Source organism: Trachemys scripta, chromosome 24 (assembly GCF_013100865.1).
Source record: "Trachemys scripta elegans isolate TJP31775 chromosome 24, CAS_Tse_1.0, whole genome shotgun sequence".
NCBI classification, from domain to species: Eukaryota; Metazoa; Chordata; order Testudines; family Emydidae; genus Trachemys; species Trachemys scripta.
Window position 1 is genome coordinate 9,421,864 of NC_048321.1, and position 19,333 is coordinate 9,441,196.

The 19,333-nt window shown below is 52.8% G+C and overlaps 1 protein-coding gene across 1 annotated transcript in view; it reads right to left on the bottom strand.

Annotated features, from left to right (window-relative positions):
- The window catches only part of LMNA (lamin A/C), a gene marked incomplete in the record, with an annotated part of 85,392 nt that overhangs the window by 45,451 nt on the left and 20,608 nt on the right, over positions 1-19,333 (bottom strand). Inside the window, 4 exon segments of the mRNA XM_034756958.1 lie at positions 1-23; positions 640-810; positions 1,449-1,574; positions 2,354-2,558. Of these exon segments, the coding sequence (XP_034612849.1) occupies positions 1-23; positions 640-810; positions 1,449-1,574; positions 2,354-2,558 (525 nt within the window).

The window sequence follows — 19,333 nt, forward strand, 5'->3', positions numbered from 1 at the left end:
GCCGACTGCTTGGCGTTCTCCAGCTGCAAGCCACAGGCCAGGCAGGGTTAGCGCCGCAGAGGGGCAGCTCCCTACCGACGTCCCAGCGTGGTGGGAGCGAACGGCCCTGGGAGAGGCCGGTCAGGGGGCCTGCGCGAGTGAGCTATCCATCAGCCCCTCGCAGGAGACAAAAACCCCGGCCTCTGGGCCAGCTTCCATCAGAGGCTGTGAACATGCCCGACAGGCGCTGATTTCGCTCCACATTCCCCACCGGGGAGGCTGGTACTAAGTGTTCTCTCCATTGCACAGGTGGGGAAAGCAGGGCCCGAGGACAGGAAAGGGCCTGCAACATTTTCACAAGTGGGCCCCTATTTTCAGTGGCCAGCTTTGGCTGTCTTGCCAGCTCAGCCTGATTCCTCACTGATCTCACACGGAGGGGAGCTGCTCCAGGCCTCTCAAAGCCAGGACCCCGAGTGCTGTGAGCTGAGCGCCCAGAGATCAGAGGCTGAGGGTGAAAATTTGGGTTTAAGTGACTTGCTTAAAGGTCACCGAGAGTTGGGGGAAAAGGCAGGACTAGAACCCAGGAGTCCTGACTCCCAGTCCTGAACCCCTGGCCCACCACACCCCATCTCATCTCCCTGGCCCTGTGCAGTGTGTTACCTTGGAGCCATAGGTCTTCTCCAGCTCCTCCTTGTACAGTCTGACCTGGGCTTCGTGCTGGGCCCGCAGGTCCTGGAGGGCGTCGGCCAGCTTGCTCTCGAACTCCCGCTGCCGGCCGTTGTCGATCTCCACCAAGCGGGTCTCGTGGCGGCGCTTGGTCTCACGAAGTTCCTGGTTGGGGGAGGAGGGGGAGGTATCACACCAATAAGGGGCTGTGTGAGCCGTGGCTCTCAGAGATGGAGCTCAGTGGCACAGGGCAGCAAACAGCCGTTAGCTTCGCTGCTGGGACCCGCACTGGCGTCGCCTGGGAGTCACCTGCCCCCTAGGTGGGAGCGGTGCCGAGCCAGGCGCAAGTGGGAATTGCTCCGTGCGCAACGTACATGCCCCAGAACCTGGCGCTTGATCCTCAGGGTTTGTCTACAATTGGGCCACTGTCGCGCTTTGAGTGTAGACTCTACCTACACATCTCCCATCGACACAGGGAATCCACCTCCCAGGAGAATAATTCTTCCACCCACCTAGTGCTGTCTACATGGGGACTTCGATCAGCTTAACTACACCGCTCAGAGGTGTGGATTTTTCCCCATTGCCCCAAAAGCTAGGTGGGGTTTTGTGAACGCTGCTAAATGGATCCCCTCGTCCTCAGCTGAGCTGCCACCGCTAATGCATCTCGCCTGGAGTTCTCTGTTGCTGAGGGCGTTGGCATGACCTGTCCTCATCGGGGAGCGATAAATCATGGGCCTGTACAGTGTATAAGTCTGCACCTTATTGGGGAAGGCCTTGCTCAGGGGCAGCCCGACCCCGCTCACCTCGCTGTAAATGTTCTTCTGGAAGTCGAGTTCTTCCTTCAGCGTCTGCAGACGGTTCTCGGCGTCCACCCGACGCAGCATCTCGTCCTGCAGCTGCTTCTTCACCTCGCCCAGGGCGGCTTCCAGCTGGGGAGGGGAGAGGGGAAAGTGAGCGCAGCCAGACGGAGATTCGCAGCCCCATCAGGCGGGTCTCAAGCGCGGTCCCTCGCCAGGGGGCCGCTGAGCCTGGGGACTGCAGGCCGGCAAATCTGGAGACTTCCCGCAAATGGTGATTGCTCAATTTGCATATTCTACATATTCACTGCCTCATTTGAATAAACCACATCAGAGCTAAACCCATCAATTCTCCCCTCCCCCAATACCGAAATCATGCCTGTCAAATCCACTCCCACCATGCGCCTCAGCCCCCCACCTCCCGCAGGTGAGGGGCTCTCCCTGTCACAAGACTGTGACAACTGCTCAAGGGCCCAGGAAAGGGACCCTCCAAATCGGGGGTCTCCAGGCCAATTTGGGCGAATTGACACGGCTGGGCCGGGCATTTCCTACTTTGCCCAGGGCAGCAGAAGGGACCATGGCCGGCAATTGGCATAACTAGTCCATGGGCTGGATTTGTGCCCCGCTGCAACAGGAGCCAGACAAAGCTCCCGCCTCGCCGCTCCCATTAGGCGAAGGAGTGGGTTGCCTGCCTACCCCCCTACCCACCATTCCACCTGGGGTTGGCTCCCTAGCTCACACCTCGCTGGGACCATTAACTGCTGCGTGGTCCCATCCGCTCCAAATCATACGGGGCATTTCAGCAGGCTTGGCAGGATGTGCACGGAGAATGCCATGATCTCTGGCGCTGCAGAGGGGACTGCGGGGGGCCCCGGGGCAGCAGTGCTCCGGAGTCAGGACCTGCTGCTCACCTTGGACACTTGCGCCCTCAGCTCCCGGATTTCATTATCCAGGTTCCTCTTCTCCCCCAGGGCGGTGGTGAGCGCGGCCTCTTTGGAGTTGAGCAGGGCCTCCAGGTCCTTGAGGCGAGCCTGCGCGGCCAGCAGGTCCCCTTCCTTCTTGCCATTCCTGGAACACAGCCAACAAACTGCTCTGGTGATGTGTTCGGGGAACCCCCTGCCCCATGCAAACGAGGGCCCAATGCTGGAGAGAGGCCCAGAGCACAATTCCCAGGTCCAAATACCCCTCCAGTCCCAGGGGACAGCTCAGAACCTGATCCCAAGGGGCCTGGGGAACTTCACAACGGTGGAAGATGCCAGACTGACAGCCCTGGTGCTTGGAGACCCATGTAGCCACAGACCAGGTCCAGATTACCCAATTCCTGCTCTGTTTCTCCTGATTCATGCAGCTACCATGCCCCCGACTTGGGATCTGCACAGACAGGATGGGATTTTGCACCAGTGCAGTTAGTGATGCTTCAAAACCAGGGGAAACGACACGGGAGGCAGCCCCATTTCACACTGACGTAGCACATCCACCCCGCCCCGCCGGGCATAGCTACCCTGCTACAAATATCCCCTCTATAGACAGGGCCTGAGGCTCTTTGATCTCCCAGTGCTCCCAGCTTCTCATTACACGCATCACGGGGTGATCAGCCGTGAAAGCAGCTCGTGCTCCATCCCATGTTACGGGCTGTTTTACTGACCCTACCCTGCTGGTGTTTATTGGCTGGTGATTCAGAGCGGCGCGTGGGTGTTTAAAAATTAAACACGGGCTGACGTATGCATTGGCAAGCGGCTCCCTGGGGAATTAAAGCAGTGATCCCTTTTACAGCACATCTGACGGAAAACACACACACACACACACACCCCGCTCCCAGCCTCCAGTTCAGACTGGAAAAGCAAGTACAGTATCATTAGTATATATTCTCTGTACAGCAGCAGCATCAAGGCCTCCCAGTTGTGGACCAGGTGCTAGGCGCTGACCAGACACAGCACAAAAAGATGGTCCCTGCCTCAAAGGCCCCCCAATGTAAGCAACCTCCCTCCTCCACGCTACCTACTAAAGAGGTCTTGGATCCACAGGACATTTCAGAAAAATTTTACATACCAGGGATGGGAAAAGGTGAGTGGGAACTCGGGCCTAAACTTTCTGGTGGCTCGTGATTTTGGGCGCCAGACCCAACACCCGAAAGCGCCACATTTCCAACAGGACAGCGCTCAGCTCTGTTTCAAAGGGAAACCCCTTTAAAAAGGCAACTCAGGGTGCGCACTGAAAAACCCCAACATCGCTAGCTGCCTGTGAAACTTGAGACCTTAGAGGACAGTTAATAAGGGATTGATTGAGGAGGAAAGACCAAGAGATTTACAGTAGAAGTATTTACAGCCCGGCCCTAAGAGTCTGGGGGTATTTGAAAGATATATACACCAAGGAAGGAAAGAGAATTATTCAGGGTGCTCTGAGGAGCAAGGAGATGAAGGAGAATGGAGTTGCAGGCTGATCATCAGGAAACACCTCCTCGCAAGAAGATAGATGAGTCTTCCATAGGACCTTTAAAACCAGACTTAAGTGCTGGGCAAACCACAGCGATCCTGCTCCGGTTGGTGGATGTGATATGTTGGCTTGCAATATATTATGGACCCACTAGATGGTGATGTATACTGCATGTAGCTCCAAGGGGGGCGTGATCCCTGGCATACAACAGAGACAAAGCTGGAACTCGGGCTGTACGGAAGCCTGCTTAGATCTGTAGCTATTTTGATCAATAAACAGCTGCTTAAGATGGACTTTGACTCCATACAGAACGACAGCATGGGAGGGTCGGACAGCTCGACCCTCTAAGTCTTATGAGGTTAACATCTCCTCCCTCATGTTGATCTATGCGTAGCTATTTATTATTGTGTGCATAATATATGATGGTAGCGTCTGGAGGCCCCAACTGAGATCATGGCTCCACCGTGCTAGGTGCTGCGCACCCAGTGAGAACATCTCTGCCCCAGAGAGCTTACAGTCTAAACAACCACGACAGACCACAGGTGGAGGGGAAGTGCTGAGACTCTAAGAGTAGGAAATGCCTCGGGAGGAAGAGTCACCTAAAATAAGGAAATCCAAGTGGTTTGTTCTCATCTTGATCAAGGCAAGCCAGGCTCGGCAAGGTCAATCGGCGTCTCGAGCAGGCACGAAGGAGAGGAACGGAACCTCAGAAATATCCCCACTTGGAACCCAAACTGCAGAGACTCTAGCAAGTAGGGTTGCCAACTTTCTCATCGAACCGAACGCTCTAGCCCTGCCCCCAACCCCGAGGACACGCCCTCACTCACTAATTCCCCCTCCCTTGGTGGCTCGCTCTCCCCCACCCTCACTCACTTTCACTGGGCTGGGGCAGGAGGTTGGGGTGCGGGAGGAGGTGAGGGCTCAAACTGGGGGTGAGGGCTCTGGGGTAGGGCCAGAAATGAGGGGTTCAGGGTGCAGGAGGGGGCTCCAGGCTGGGGCAGGGAGTTGGGGTGCGGGAGAGGGTGAGCGCTCCAGCTGGGGGTGCAGGCTCTGGGGTGGGACTGGGCAGGGCCGGCTCTGGCTTTTTTGCTGCCCCAAGCAAAAATAAAAAATTTGAGGGAATGCTGCCCCAAGCACGAGCTTACTCGGTTGGTGCCTGGAGCCGGCCCTGAGACTGGGGATGAGGGATTTGGGGCACAGGAGGGGGCTCCAGGCTGGGGGGTGGGGCCGAGGGATTCGGAGTGAGGGAGGGGGTTGGGATGTGGGAGGGGAGTGCTGGCTCTGAGGTGGGGCCAGGGATGAGGGGTTCAGGGGGCAGGAGGGGGCTGGTATGTGGGAAGGGGTGCAGGCTCTGAGCTGGGGATGAGGGGTTCATGGTGTGACAAGGGGCTCTGGGCTGGGGCAGGGGGCCTGGATGCAGGGGGTGAGGGCTCTGAGATGGGGTCAGGGATGAGGGGTTGGGAGGGGGCTCAGGGCAAGGGATTGGGGCGCGGGCTTACCTCCGGCGGCTCCCGGTCAGCAGCGCAGCAGGGGTGCAGAGGCAGGCTTCCTGCCCATCCTGGCACCGCGCTGCGCCCCAGAAGCGTCCAGCAGCAGGTCTGGCACCTAAGGGGGAGGCACCGAGTCGGATCTGTTTTCTGCTCTCACCTACAGGCACCACTCCCCCCAACTCCCATTGGCCAGTGCTCGGGGTAGGGGCAGCACGCGGAGCCCCATGCCCCCCTGCCTAGGAGCCAGACCTGCTAGCCGCTTCTGGGACGCCGCATGGTACCAGGACAGATAGGGACTAGCTTGCCTTAGCCGGGCAGCACCGCCAACCGGACTTTTAATGGCCTGGTTGGCGGTGCTGACCGGAACCACCGGGGTCCCTTTCTGCCCGGGTGTTCTGGTCAAACACTGGACACCTGGTCACCCTACGAGCAAGACCTGTAGGTTTGCTCCCTCTCCTGTGCAGGGCTGGGGCTGCTGGATTCATTCTTGCAGTGAGTCTGAGCTGAAGGGAGGACTCCTTGTTTAGATCGCTCTGGTACGACAGAATAAAGATCACGCACGTCCTCACGTGGGCAGCAGCTGGACTGCGTCATAAAGGCCACCCACCCGAGCTGCAGAGACCGCTTCAGGTCCCTCCCATCGTACGCTCCGAGTGAGGCCTGCACAGAGAGACAAGCCAAATGCTGGCAGCTCAGCCGTCTGCTGCCCTTGTTGATACAGGCTGACTAACTTGCTATCCCTGCTAACTCCCCAGAGCCACATCTGCTTAAGGACAGAGCTGGCATGAATTTGACCCAGATTCCTTTAGAGAGATTGAGGCTCAGGACTCCTGGGTTCTAGTCCCAGCTCTGCCACAGAGCCATGATCACCGCAAGAAGTCCTGGGTCAGGGCTCTGAGGTTGTAGTCGCAGTTGTGCAGCCTTCCCTCCCTGCGCCTCAGGGTGAGGCTTACTTGGCATTTGTGAAATGCTTCAAAATCCTTTGCTAACAGGAGCTATGATGTTTATAAAGCAATGGAAACGCTGCGAAGTATTATTACTCGGTGTCACGTATGAAAGGACTTTTTAGGTGTGCAAATTCTTTATCTGCATCTGGGGCGCTGCAGAAATTGGGATTTCCTGCCTTCTGGGCATTTTGAAATATTTGAGATTCCACCCAAGAACCTTGGCTTTCCCAGGCACAAAATCCATTACACTCTGAATTGCTGCTCTTTGCTTTGGGCAGATGTCAGTAGCCGAACAGTAACGAATGCTGTAAGAAGAAAGCACCAAGGTTACTTTCAATATGTGACGCAGTTCATGCTGATCATCATTCAGGTTTTAGGGAGGTTGCTGAACCAAAACCAACCAAACACTATTTTGGTAGGACCTATAAAAAGAAAGATCGTTCCTTCCGCACGATCGGGGTGCTGATCATTCCTAGTCCCTAAAACTGTACTGGAAACATCTGCTGTGGGTGTCAACACCCAAGTAAAAGCTGGGCTGGAAAGAGGAAGGGTCTCGGCAAGACTGTTAATTTCAGCTAGCAACGTCAATTTCAGCTCTGTTCTAAACAGCCACTGTGGGCTCAGATTGCATAACCTGGGGGTCCAAGTGGGATCTGTTTGGCTCCGGCTGTGTGAAATGGGCATTTATGTGTTGAAGCCCCAAATCTCAGCACCTGCAGGCAGGTGACCTTTAAAGAGAGAGCCAAATTTGTGCGCAAGAGGGACTTTGTTTCAGACCTATCTCTACCACCGTCCTACAGATGGGGAAACGGAGGGAGGTGAACTGACTTGCCCCAGGTCACCCAGCAAATCCCATCACCAAGTCACGGATAGAAGCCGGGAGTCGCAGGCCTCTGCTCTAGCCCAGTCTGCTTCCTCTCAAACCACTTTGCATTTGGTGCAGCAACTGACACTCGAGTGCACAGCTGAGTTATGTGAGGCTGCCAAACTGAATCCCAGCGCACATTCCGCAGGCAGGAGAAAAGGCAGGGGGGCGACAGCAAACTCCTGAATCATTAGATCATGGGTAAAAATATCAGGGCGGCGATGGCCAAGGCTGATGCCCAGTGCCACGGGCTGGCCTGCTTTGCACACAGTGCCGGCAGAGGAAAGCAAGGAGATATTCCCTCACGCCCCTTGTCTCGCTCCTATTCTGGGAGCGATACGGCTACAATCGCCCTGCAAACAACTTCCAGCAAGAGGCAGGCCTGAACCCAGCTCCAGAGTCTCATGGGCAGATCTGACTAGCCCTAATCTAGCCAAAACACACCACCCACTGCAGAGATGGTTCCCGGCTGGCCCTACCCAGCCCCCGGGGCTCCCCAGTCACTGTAGAACCCTACGCTCTGTACGTGCCAGTGACTCAGAGAAGGAAAATGCCAACTGAGAGCGTTTCTGGAGCTTCTCTGGCTTATTACAAACACCCTTTAATGCTGAATTATCCCCATCTGGCAGCAGCCTCTTCCTTACAACCAGCATGACGGGGATACAGGGATCTGGGGCTTAAACCCCATGGCCTTTGATTATTGGCCAGCACTTAAATTCTCACTCTGGTTATTCCTTCTCTTAACTCTTTCCTCCCCGGCCTGATCCAGACAAGCGCTGGAGGTTCGATCCCCGACTCTGCCACGAGCTCTGGGGGAGACCTGTGTCGACAGTCTCCCTGCGCCTCAGTTTTCCCATCTGTAAAACGGGCAGAATAATCCTTCCTTTGCCTTGTCTATTTAGGCTGGACGCTGTCTGGGGCAGGAACTGCGTCACTAGATGTATATACAGCAGCTTGCGCAGTCCTGATCTCTGCTGGGGCCGCGAAGTGCTACTGTAATGTTGGGAGACCTGGTGTAAATCCCACTCTCTCTGCCTCAGTTTGCCCCTCAGACACGGGGTCAGTAATTTTACACCCTTGGAAAGTGGCCTGACACCTCCCACGGAAGATGCAAGGCACAGGAGTATCATTCACCCCATGTTGCGGAAACTGGGGAAACTGAGGCACTGAGCGAACAAGTGACTTGCCTAACATCACACGGGCAACCTGTGGCCGAGAGGAAAACTGAACCGAAGTCTCCTGAGTTCTGGTTCAGTGCCCGGCCCCGGGGCAGTCCTTCATCTCCAGACATTTCGAACAACGGGGGAGCTGACCTGATGCTAGCAGCGGTGGAGAATTTTTTTGCAGAGATTCCTCAACCAGTGCAGGCCAGGTGAATTGCAAAGGGGACCCGAATGGGCCATTCCCATTTGAATGATTGGGAAATGGGGCAGCCAAATCGGCGGGCGCGGCTTTAAGAAATCAACAAACACATCCCCAATTAACTCATTTAGTCCAAATATCCTGGACTAGGCGTGACTAGGAGCTCAGTGATGTGTGCCTCACCCAACAACTTCGCACGTGCAATCAGCCTAGGTCTCTGTCCCCATGAGGAAGGAGAATGTCAGCAGACTAGCTGCCAGCAGACAGCTGAGGGGGGTTTCTCTCTGTCTCGTGTGCTTTTCCTCCAAGGAAAGAGAATTCACACCAACTTCCTTAAAACCTCTGGTGATTAATTCGTGGCTCCTGATGCAAGGAGGAACTGGGATCCCATTTGCTCTAAAAAGACTTTGCAAGAGGCCTCCAGCAGGCATCTGTGTCTACTAACATCTGCCAGGGAAGCTGCGGCACCAAACCGGGTGCATCTTTGAGAACGGAAACTAGCCGCAGAACAGACCTGACCAGTTCTGACAGCAGCGTGCAACACACACGCGGCTGGATTTGGTGAGAGCAGCTTTTATGCTTCAGATCAACAATGCTCCACAAATCCTTGGTAAAGCAGATACCTTCTGGGGCAGCTGGGGACCTGCCCGGTCCCTACTGCGAGTCAGTACATTCTGCTTCCTATGGCCCCTGGTAAGCAGAGGAGAGCCTTAATGTAGGTGCTATGTCTATGTCCCCTCCTCGCCTCTCCCTCCCTCCGGCACTCCCCCTATGCTAGGGGCTGGGCCCCGACGCCTGCTTCACACCAGCTGGGGAGGCCCCTGCGCATGTGTGTGCATGATTTCTCAGCAGGGCCAATCTCCAAGTGGACACAGCAGCATAAAGCCGGTTTAGTGTAACTGAGAATCAGGCCCTTTGCAGCCAGTCCTGCAGAGGCTCTGAACACCCTCAGTTCCCATCGGTGTCAGTGCGAGCTCAGGATGTTTGACGCTTCTATTACTGTTTATATGGCAATCGCATTCAGAGGCCCCTACAGGGATGCCAGCGTGCTGGTCTGTCTGGGCAACGTCCTTTCCCGCCATTAACCATTCGGGAAGAAACAACGGTTCCAGCCAGAAGCATCTGTGCGATAGAAACAGGCGTCACCATGCTGTATGTGGCCCCCAATTGTCCGAGTGCCTCATAATCTTTGGTGTATTCACCCTCACAATTTCCCTCCTGGCAAGGCTGGGCTATTACCCCATTATACAGATGGGAAACTGAGGCACAGTAAGGCTAAGGGACTAGCCCAAGGGCACATGGGGAGTCTGTGGCAGAGCAGGGAATTAAACCCAGGCAAGCGCCCCAACCACTGGGCCACCCTTCCTCCCCAGAATTTAATTTAAAACATACACACGCAAAAACCAAACAATTTGTATGGCTGTTTCATGTTTTTCTGCTGAGAAGCAAATCAATATTAAGCACTTAGCAATTCTCTGCCTTTTCAACAGCTCCAATTTCTCCTTTGGTCTGTGCCTTCTCAATGCAGCAACAACAGCAACACGGGAATAAAGACGCAGAAATGCCAAGATTAGAGCGCTAATCTTCGCCTGAACAGCAGCATGAGACACGCTGGATTCCCTCGCTCGGAACTGGGGGAGTCCTTTGCCAAGGGAAAGGGCGGGTACTGTATAATGCCGGGATCTTTTACTAAACAGAAATCAAAAAGTCTGAGCACGAGTCATTTTCCTCCCACACCAACTAAAAACTGGCTGATCCTAACAACACTGCTATTCATCTCAAGGGACCCGGCACAATCCAGCCTGCTTCTTGTACGTTCCACCAGAACTACTGCTGTAAAGGGTTGCAGAGACACAAATACACAGGCACACATGTTATTCCTGAGGAAGGATGGTCCAGTGGTTACAGCACTAGCCTGAGATTTGGGAGTCCTGCGTTCAATTCCTTGCTCTGCCACTGACTCGCCATGTGACCTCAGCCAAGTCATTTACCCTCTCTGTGCCTCAGTTTCCCCATCTGTAAAAGGGGTCTATCATGAGTCTGGGGCTATGAATGGCTCTTGAGCTACGTGAGAATTTCAGCTCACACATTTCTGGCCCTCGCAGCTGCAGAGAAAAGCTTGAAAAAAAGTGACTCCTTAAAAAGCTTCAAAACCAAAAGCAGATAAACCCCCCAATTATTTTAAGAACCTCCTGATTTCTAAGCCAATCTCAGGATTTTTGAAGCCTTGAGGCTGTATTAGTTTCGTGTCTTTTTTAACTAACATATGGAGATAAGACTCGGTTGTGAAAGTGCCTTTTCAATTCAAACGCTCCAAGCACTAACTTGGTGCTCCAGGAGTGGGGAATTGGGGGTGAGGGGAGAAAAGACGAGGCCAAAGGCAAATACCTGGGACCTGAGAGTCATCGCTGCTTGCGCTTAAGCACAGAGAACTGGTTGGAGGATGTGCTTTCAACAAAACATCTGGTGAAGGATGCATGGGAAAAAAATAGCCATGTTTCAAGATGGTCGGGGCTGTGTTGACTGGCTGGTGGGACGGGACAGACGTCACGGCTTCAGCGGATCTGTGCGCTCATGTGCTACTGCTGTCAATCTGCCTGCTTGAATATCTCATATTGCAAGGACATCTAGTCATTGCTGATTTAACCTGACTAGGCTTACAGCTCTGACCGGCTGCCACAAAAGGCCCGATTCTCCAGCACCCTGAATCTTGAGCCCTCATTTACCCCAGTGCTGTGACCCGCTCTGATTTGGTATTTTGTATTGGTGTTGGTGCTGGCACATGGTAAAACCAGGAGCCAGCAATGGAGAATTGGGCCCAGAGAGCTGAGCTGATCAGGTCCCACAGGCCAAAGGAGGCGTCCTCTGGAAGCAGCTTGCATCCCTCCTCCTGCCATCAGCGTAGGCTGCAGACTCCCGTCACCAGCTGAGCAGATCCCATGAGCCCCTAGCATCAGAAGGCACCTACTTTCGGCAGGTGCAGGAGTCCCCACCCCTTGCGCTTGCATTTGGTTGATTAGGAGCAGGTGTTAGAAACAGGTGCTAGAGGTTTTCCTGTGCCGTGCAACCACTGACGAGCTGTTTGGATCCAGTTTGCACAGTGTGTGATCAAACGAGGCCAATCCAAATCTGGACAGCGCTGCCATCTCCAGGCAAAGGATTTAGCAATTAGCACAGGGAGTCTTCATTCCCCAGTCTACCCCAGCAAACACAGGCAAAAGACGGGTTGCTTCACTTGCTTGGAACATTTGGAATTAGCCTAGAGAAGTGAGTTTGCGAGAGTCTTGGATTAGCTTTTAGCAAGTCCCTTTGTCAGACGCTGCACTGGGTGACGTGGGTCTAGGCTCCATTAAAGCTGCCTAGCGAAGATAAGTGCTAGGATGTTACAGCGGCTCTCTGGGCCATTTGAAACAGACAAGGGCGTAAGATGGGGAGGGGAATTCCTGAAAAGGCAACAGGGCTGCTGTGAATGTTAAGTGCGAGCTGTATCAGAGAGGTGGCCGTGTTAGTCTGAATCTGTAAAAAGCAACAGAGGGTCCTGTGGCACCTTTAAGACTAAAAGAAGTATTGGGAGCATAAGCTTTCGTGGGTGAATGCCCACTTCATCAGACGCAAGTGTGAGCTGGTTAGTCATCAGGAAGGAAAAACTCAATTGCTGGGACCGGAGAGAGAGCTTTGCCTTCGCTGCCCCACAGTCCGGCTTCCCCCGGCCACTCAAAGAGCAGTGGGGCTTTTTAATTGGCTGGATAAAGTTACCAGGTCAGCTCATGATTTGAGCATGATCTGATGCTAGTTGGGGGCTCCTATTAAAAGCTGGTTGTTAAGATACCTGAGCGAGCACCTACAAAGACTGACCTAAGGTACCAAAGATGCCTGTGGGATGTACCAGGCTTCATCTCGACATTTCCCCATAACCACCGGACTGGCCCATTTCAGGCAAGCGGCCAATTCAAAGTCCAGCCACATTAGAGCTTTCTAAAGAAAGCCGCCTACCGGCAAATTGACACATTGGTCCAAACTTCTGACCTTGAACACGTTCGCTCGGCTCCCTCTAATTTCAACATGTGCATCGGAAGCCAGAAGGTGGCCCTGGAGCCATTTCATTTCTCCAGGGAATCCCAGCATTTCCTTTAGCAACTTTGACTGGCAGATTGTCCCAGAAGCTCTATATTACTAAAGAAAAATGAAGAATCTTGCAGCATCTACCCCTGCATGTGTTGGCCCTTCGCTTTCATTTATATCCCCTTTGTCCTCTAGCCTGTCTGTGCCAAGCTAAAAATAGTAACTCGGTTTGGCGGGCGCTGGGCTCTTCCCACCTCCTGCCCTTGTGAACTGGGATGTTCAAGAGATTTTTTCCACTTCTCCCTACTAGACCTCCCCCACCTTCAGGACTAAACCAGCTGCCACAGTGTTAATTTCCCTTTGTCAACTCAACTGAGTGAAGACAGTTAAATGCTAATCGCGAGGGGAATTAACCATCGAAGAGGGTCTCATGGGATCCAGTGGATTCTCCACCACTTGGAATTTTTGAAACATCTTTCTAGGGTGGGGTTTTCCAAAGCACTTAAATCATTTGGGAGCACAATCCCACGGCTTACAATGGAACTTGTGCTCCTAAGTGACACAGAAGCGACTGAAAATCCAGGCCCTACAACGTATGCTCTAGTTCGACTATACATTTTTGGGCTTGATGCAGGGATCACAGAGCAAGTTTCTTTGGCTTCTGCCGTGCAGGAGGTGAGACTACGCAATCATAATGGTCCTTGCTTGCTTTGAAGCCTTACAGACACGAGCTAAACTCTGGATCCAAACAGTTCCACACTAGATTCGGGATGGCGCTGAACCAAAACCCCAGAATGGTGCAAGGGAGGCCCTGTGCTACTTGGACTGGCTGGCTTTCAGATTAGGACGTCAGGGCACTGTTTCAGTATCAGCTTGGGAAAGGTTTTGCAGTGCTGCCAAATCTTGTGATATTTTTCTTAAAGCGCCAGGTCCTCGAGTCAGGGGAAAATCTCAGCTTTCCTTTTTAACCAGGTAAATTTTTAGCCCTTAGGGCCATGGAGAAAACTGGAAAATGTGCGGGGAACGCCACCTAACATTCAAAAACCAGAAGGCAATTTTTTTTTTTTTTAATCTCAGGATTTTGGGGGCTTGGCTCATGGTTTTTGAGAATTTTGGGTAGGCAATAGAGAGGTTGTATCTATCTGAGGAACTTATCTTGCCCCTTACATAGATCTGATCATCTCCATTTTTCATGTACTTTTATCCCCACAACCTCCATTTTACAGGTGGGGAAACTGAGGTACAGCAAAGCTAAGCAACTTGCTCTTGTTCACACCTGGAGTCTGTGCTGGAGCAGGAAACTGAAGCTAAATAGTGCTCTAACCACTAGACAATCCTTCCTCTCCACCTATGATTCTAGTTCAAGTTTCATTACAGACCAGGGAGCAATTCTCCAGGGGGCTGAGTGCCCTCCCCTGGAAGCAGCTGGCGCACAGCTCTCCACAACTTGCTCAGAGTCTCATAGGATCCAGCCCCTGTTGCATCTAAATTTAGATGTTCTAAAAAGGCATTTATCAGGATCAGCAACAAAAATGCAACGGATGCATCCAATCCTCAGGAAGAAAAAGTCACAAGAGAAAATATGAGAGAGGGGAAAAAAGGGCCTCAAGACGGGGTGCTTATTTTTAGCTTTTAAACACAGAAAAAACATAACATGGTTGAGCTGGGAGAAAATCCAAACTGTACAGTTAGATCAGTTTCCATTACTTTAGTATGGCGGCGGGGGGGGGGAGGGGGGGGACAAAAAACTTCCAGGCAGATGCTGCTGCAAATAACGGCAGCTGCTTAAGAAGCAGGAGAAAAATCTTCTAATCTGATGATGGGGGAGAGAAATCATACTTCGGTTCAGAACAGACAGCCCGAGCTCCAATGGGACATATAAGGGAACAGCCCTTTGGAAGCAGTATAGGCCATCAAGTCTCTGCATTGCGTCAGAGAGATCTTGCCTAAATACTTGGCTGAGTGGAGGAGTTCATCTTTACTGTTCCCTATTACGGCAGCCACCACTGAGATCAGGGTGCTAGGTGCTGCACAGACATAAGGAGAGAGAGTCCCTGCCCCGACCAGCCTACAATCTAAATAGACAACCCAGACAAAGGAGACATTGTTATTCCCCTCTTACAGATGAGAAACCGAGGCACCGAGAGAAGGGAAGTGACTTGCCCAACTTTGCAGCTCCTGCATTCCTCATGAATTGAGATGCCAGGTTAAATATTTAGTAGAGAACAAAGTTCCGTTTATCCACAGAGCAGGTACAGCGCTGGGTGAGCATCCCATCCACACTGCCCAGCCATCATGCCATAATCCTGACCTTCAGAGATGCCCCGGGAGAGCGAGAAGGGAGGTACACTGGACCCTCCCTAGAACGTGTGTCTATATAGCGCAAATTCGCATATAACGCGGTCGCAGCCATGGATCCCAAATGTAATTACAATTAATTTTAACAGGGTCCCCGCATTAACGCGGTACTGTGCACAGATCCCAAATCCCGTGTTCCAGAGAGGGTCCGGTGTACATTTCCACAACCCAGTCACATGCCTGGTCACTTAAAGATTAGCAGTGATACTACAAAAGGGGGAATGACTGGCTGGGCAGGCAGTCCTGCTAAACAGAAGCCGCGAGTCAGAGCGGATCACACATTGAATACGAGTCAACAATGCGATGCAGTTGCAAAATACGTGACTATCGTCCTGGGGTGTATTAACAGGAGCGTTGCATATAAGAGATGGGAGGTAACGGTCCTGCTCTACTCGGCGCTGGTGAGGCCTCAGCTGAACTAGTGTGCCCAGTTCTGCCCACCGCGCTTTAGGAAGGATGCGGACAAACTGGAGCGAATCCAGAGGAGAGCGACGAAAATCATCAGAGGTTTAGAAATCCTGACCTGTGAGGAGAGGTTAAAAAAAGGGGCATGTTTAGTCTGGAGAAAAGAAGACTGAAGGGAGACCTGAGAAGAGTCTTCCAATATGTGAAGGGCTGGTCTAAGAGGACTGTGATCGATTGTTCCCCATGTCCACTGAAGGTAGGACAAGAAGCAACGGGCTTAACCTGCGTGCAAGGGAGATTTAGTTTGGCTTAGGCTATGTCTACACTGCAGACCTTACAGTGACACAGCTGTGCCGCTGTCAGGTCTCCCTTGTAGCCACTCTATGCTGGGGGGAGAGAGCTCTCCCGTTGGCATAATTAAACCACATTGGCGGGAGATTGTCTCCCACCGACATAGAGCTGTCCACACCGGCGCTTCTGTCAGTGAAACTTATGTCCGTCGGGGTGTGCGTGTGTTTTTCACACCCCTGACCAACAAACATTTTATCGACAAAAGTGCTGGTGCAGACAAAGCCTTAGAAAGACTTTCTAACTCTCGGGGGGTAGGGGGAGGTTTAAGCTCTGGAACAGGCTTCCAAGGGAGGTTGTGGAACCCCCATCACTGGAGATTTTTAAGAACAGGCTGGACAAACCCCTGTCAGGGCTGGTCTAGGGTTACTCGGTCCTGCCTCAGCATGGAGGGGGCTAGCCCTGATGATGTCTCGAGGTCCCTTCCGGCCCGACGTTGCTCTGATTCATGCAAACTTTGCCTTGGAACGATGTTTCTCAGGCAGATTGGACCTGCGACCAAGACTGGAGGGCAAAGAAAGGGTGTAACGACCTGAGGAATGTTCGCAGCAGGGCTTGGCTTACAGAGGTGCCAGAGAGAGAATGCGGGAGGCACTCAGGTGAAGGGCGGTAACAGCAGGGCGTTTGCTGCAGCAGAGAAGAAAGGTTTGGAATGCCACTGGGCACTTCAGAGCGACTGGCAGTGCCCTGCCCACGCATTTACTTCTGCAAGACATGCCCGCCACGGGTTTCCCCCTAGACTCGTTTAAGGAAGCGACACCTCCCCAATATGCCTATTATAAATAGATCAGCAGCAGCCTTCACTTCCTCGTCACGAGGCTCCTTGCTAGGAGACGCCAGCTTCTATTTTGGGTCCTGGAGACGCGGCGATTTGGGGGGGGGGGTTGTTTTTTTTTAAGTTTGCAAAGTTGGCATCGAACCAGCATGCCGGGATTAATCGGTAGCAATATGGGCGTTGCCTCCCCCGCTGGTTTCTAAGTTAAAATCCATCCCACGCCGCGCCATGCAAAATGCCGGCTCAGGCAGAATTAACCTGGAGCGGAAGAACGGACTGACACTCGTGCCAAGCCAGCCAGCCGCCGAGTTTCCACGTACAGATGAGGTAACTGTTGCACAGAGAAGCAACTATAATTTGCACAGATCTGTTAATCGAACCCAGGGGTCCTGATTCCCAGTCCCTACCTGATCTCACGTCTACAGCACGTATCCCTCTCAGAGCTGGGAACAGAACCCAGGAATCCTGCCTCCTCCCAGCCCCCAGTTCTAGCCTCACTGCCTGCTACAAGAGCAGGCGTTGCCCCAGGTACACTTTGATTTCAAGTCAAACTCACTGGAAGCAGGTTGGGAAGTTTGGAGGGCTCCCTAGGGCGCAGGGTCCCTGTTGAAATGTTATTGTGCTTGGAAAACAATGTGGAAAGCAGGAAAGGGTGGAATGGGAAGCATTACAATGTGGCAATGGGGAGAAACCGCTTCTCAGGTCTTCTGACTCACCCGTACTCTGAAGAGACGCTGCCAATCGCCTGGGTAAACAGACACCAGTATCCAAGGAGGGTTGCGTCTCGCGAAACATCTGTACAGTGCGAGCATCCCGTTGGGGCATCAAACCCAGCACTGATTCTGATCCACCCTGTATCAGAGGATGCTGGGAGACCAGGCCTCCCAGAACCAGACACACCAGACCTAGGGGCCTCCCAAGGTGCCAACCCAGAGCTGACAGCAGCCTCCCTGCCAGACACCCGCTGGCCACGCCCAAGCGGGCCTCTATGGGCACATGTATTTCATTAAGGCAGGATGGGGATTCGCTCAGAGCTGCCTGGCTCTCGACAGGATGGAAACAGCTCGTTGGCAGAGCTGGTGGAAAAGTTTTGAACAAGCCATTTTCCCATTAAAACAGCGGCTTCCTCGCCCAAAATTAGAGGTGTTCCTCATTTCCTGAAATCGCAAGCAAAGCTTTTGTTTCTTATAAAAGGAAGATTTCAAATGAAACTGGGAAACAAATCCATTACATTGCGTGTGTGTCCCATCCTCCCCCGACGTTTTCCTTCACACATTCCTGCCTCACCCCTTTTCAGGGGCAAAATTGGGAGTGGAAGTGGGAGGAGAAAAAGAAAAAGTGTTGTGGGGGGGAATCTTTGGTTAAAAAAAAAAAAGTAAGTTTTGAGTAGCAGGACGAGCGCCCATTTTCTAACGCCGCCGAATGAAAACAGCTTCCGGCTTTTCACAACTTTCTGTGCAAGATTTCTGTTTTTTTTTTATCCCTACCCCCCTCCATTTTTCAGCTGGCTCTGCTCACTGGAGAAATCCACCAGCAATCAAGCCCAGCATGGAATGAACCTTACAGGTCCCATCTCTTGCCGTGTGTCTGTACTGCTCCGGGCACACTGGAGCTCTGATTTCAGACAGGGCTTCCAGATGCCAATACACACCGATTTTGTGTGTGCTTTTTTATGATCCTGCTGTTTATGTGAAAAACAACCACCGTAGGTACTTATATGGCCACCGTAGCTTCTGAGCACCTCATCAATTTTTAAAAAAAAACTTATTTATCCTCACAACCCCTGTGAGGCAGGGTTGTGCTGTTACCCCTATTTTACAGATGGAAAACTGAGGCACAGAGAGATTAAGTGGCTTGCCTAAGGTCACAGAGGAAGTCTGTGGCACAGTAAGGAATTGCACCTGGGTTTCCCAAGTCCTAGACTAATCCCCTAACTACTGCGCCATCCTTCCTCCCACCACAACACAAGACATCTACACGCACCTCAACACGCCTACCTCCCCAACAGATCTTACCTAGCTACTAATTACTGGAGTCAGTCACTCCTGCAACAGATCAAAACCTGTGAGCACAGAGCAGCTGTGTTTGTTTCAGTTGCTTAAAAAACAAGTAACAGGATTTTAGAACAAATATTGCATTTAAAAAACCCCACACAGACCAGTGGCTGGAAGCGATCCCATATCCGTCGCCCGTCCAGACCTGCCACGCCCATACTGATGAGTCATCCCAGCCGCTCAGCGGGTTTCCATAAGGCCAGAAATGGAAACCCCGAGTCACCAGGGTTTGCTCCTGTTGGGGCTGATGTTGCCCTAGCAATGGGGTGGGCTTTGGCGCTGGTTAGGAATGGCTGCAGGCGGAGGGCAATATCGAAGGGGAGAGGATCGTGGCTGGGTTTCTCAGGAGTGGGCCGCGAAATGGTAGTGTTTAGCAGAGCTTTAACCATGAGCAATCAGCCAGCTATGCTGGGACAGTTTCGGGGGAAAGAGACGGGAACTCTGCTTCCCACAGGGCAGCTGAAAGGCTGGGCCAGAACTTCAGCTGGTGGGCATCAACTCATCTCCTAGCACGGGAGAGAGGAGCCCGTTCCAGTCATTCACACCACTGCAAAGTGGGTTCCGAACACGACCCCGCTGATCTGGTGTGAATGACTTCACAAGGCGCCGGGGGACGGAGGATCGGGCCTGATTTCCAGGTACCAACTGATTCCTGGAGTAACAAAGTTTCCTCTTCCCTTGCTACGGTCTATCAGTCAGCTCTTTGCCCAGGGAATCTCTTTAGCAGCTGTATTTGGCTTAGGCAGGATGTGGTGAGTTTCTGGAGCCAGGTGCATGCAAATAGTTGTGTGC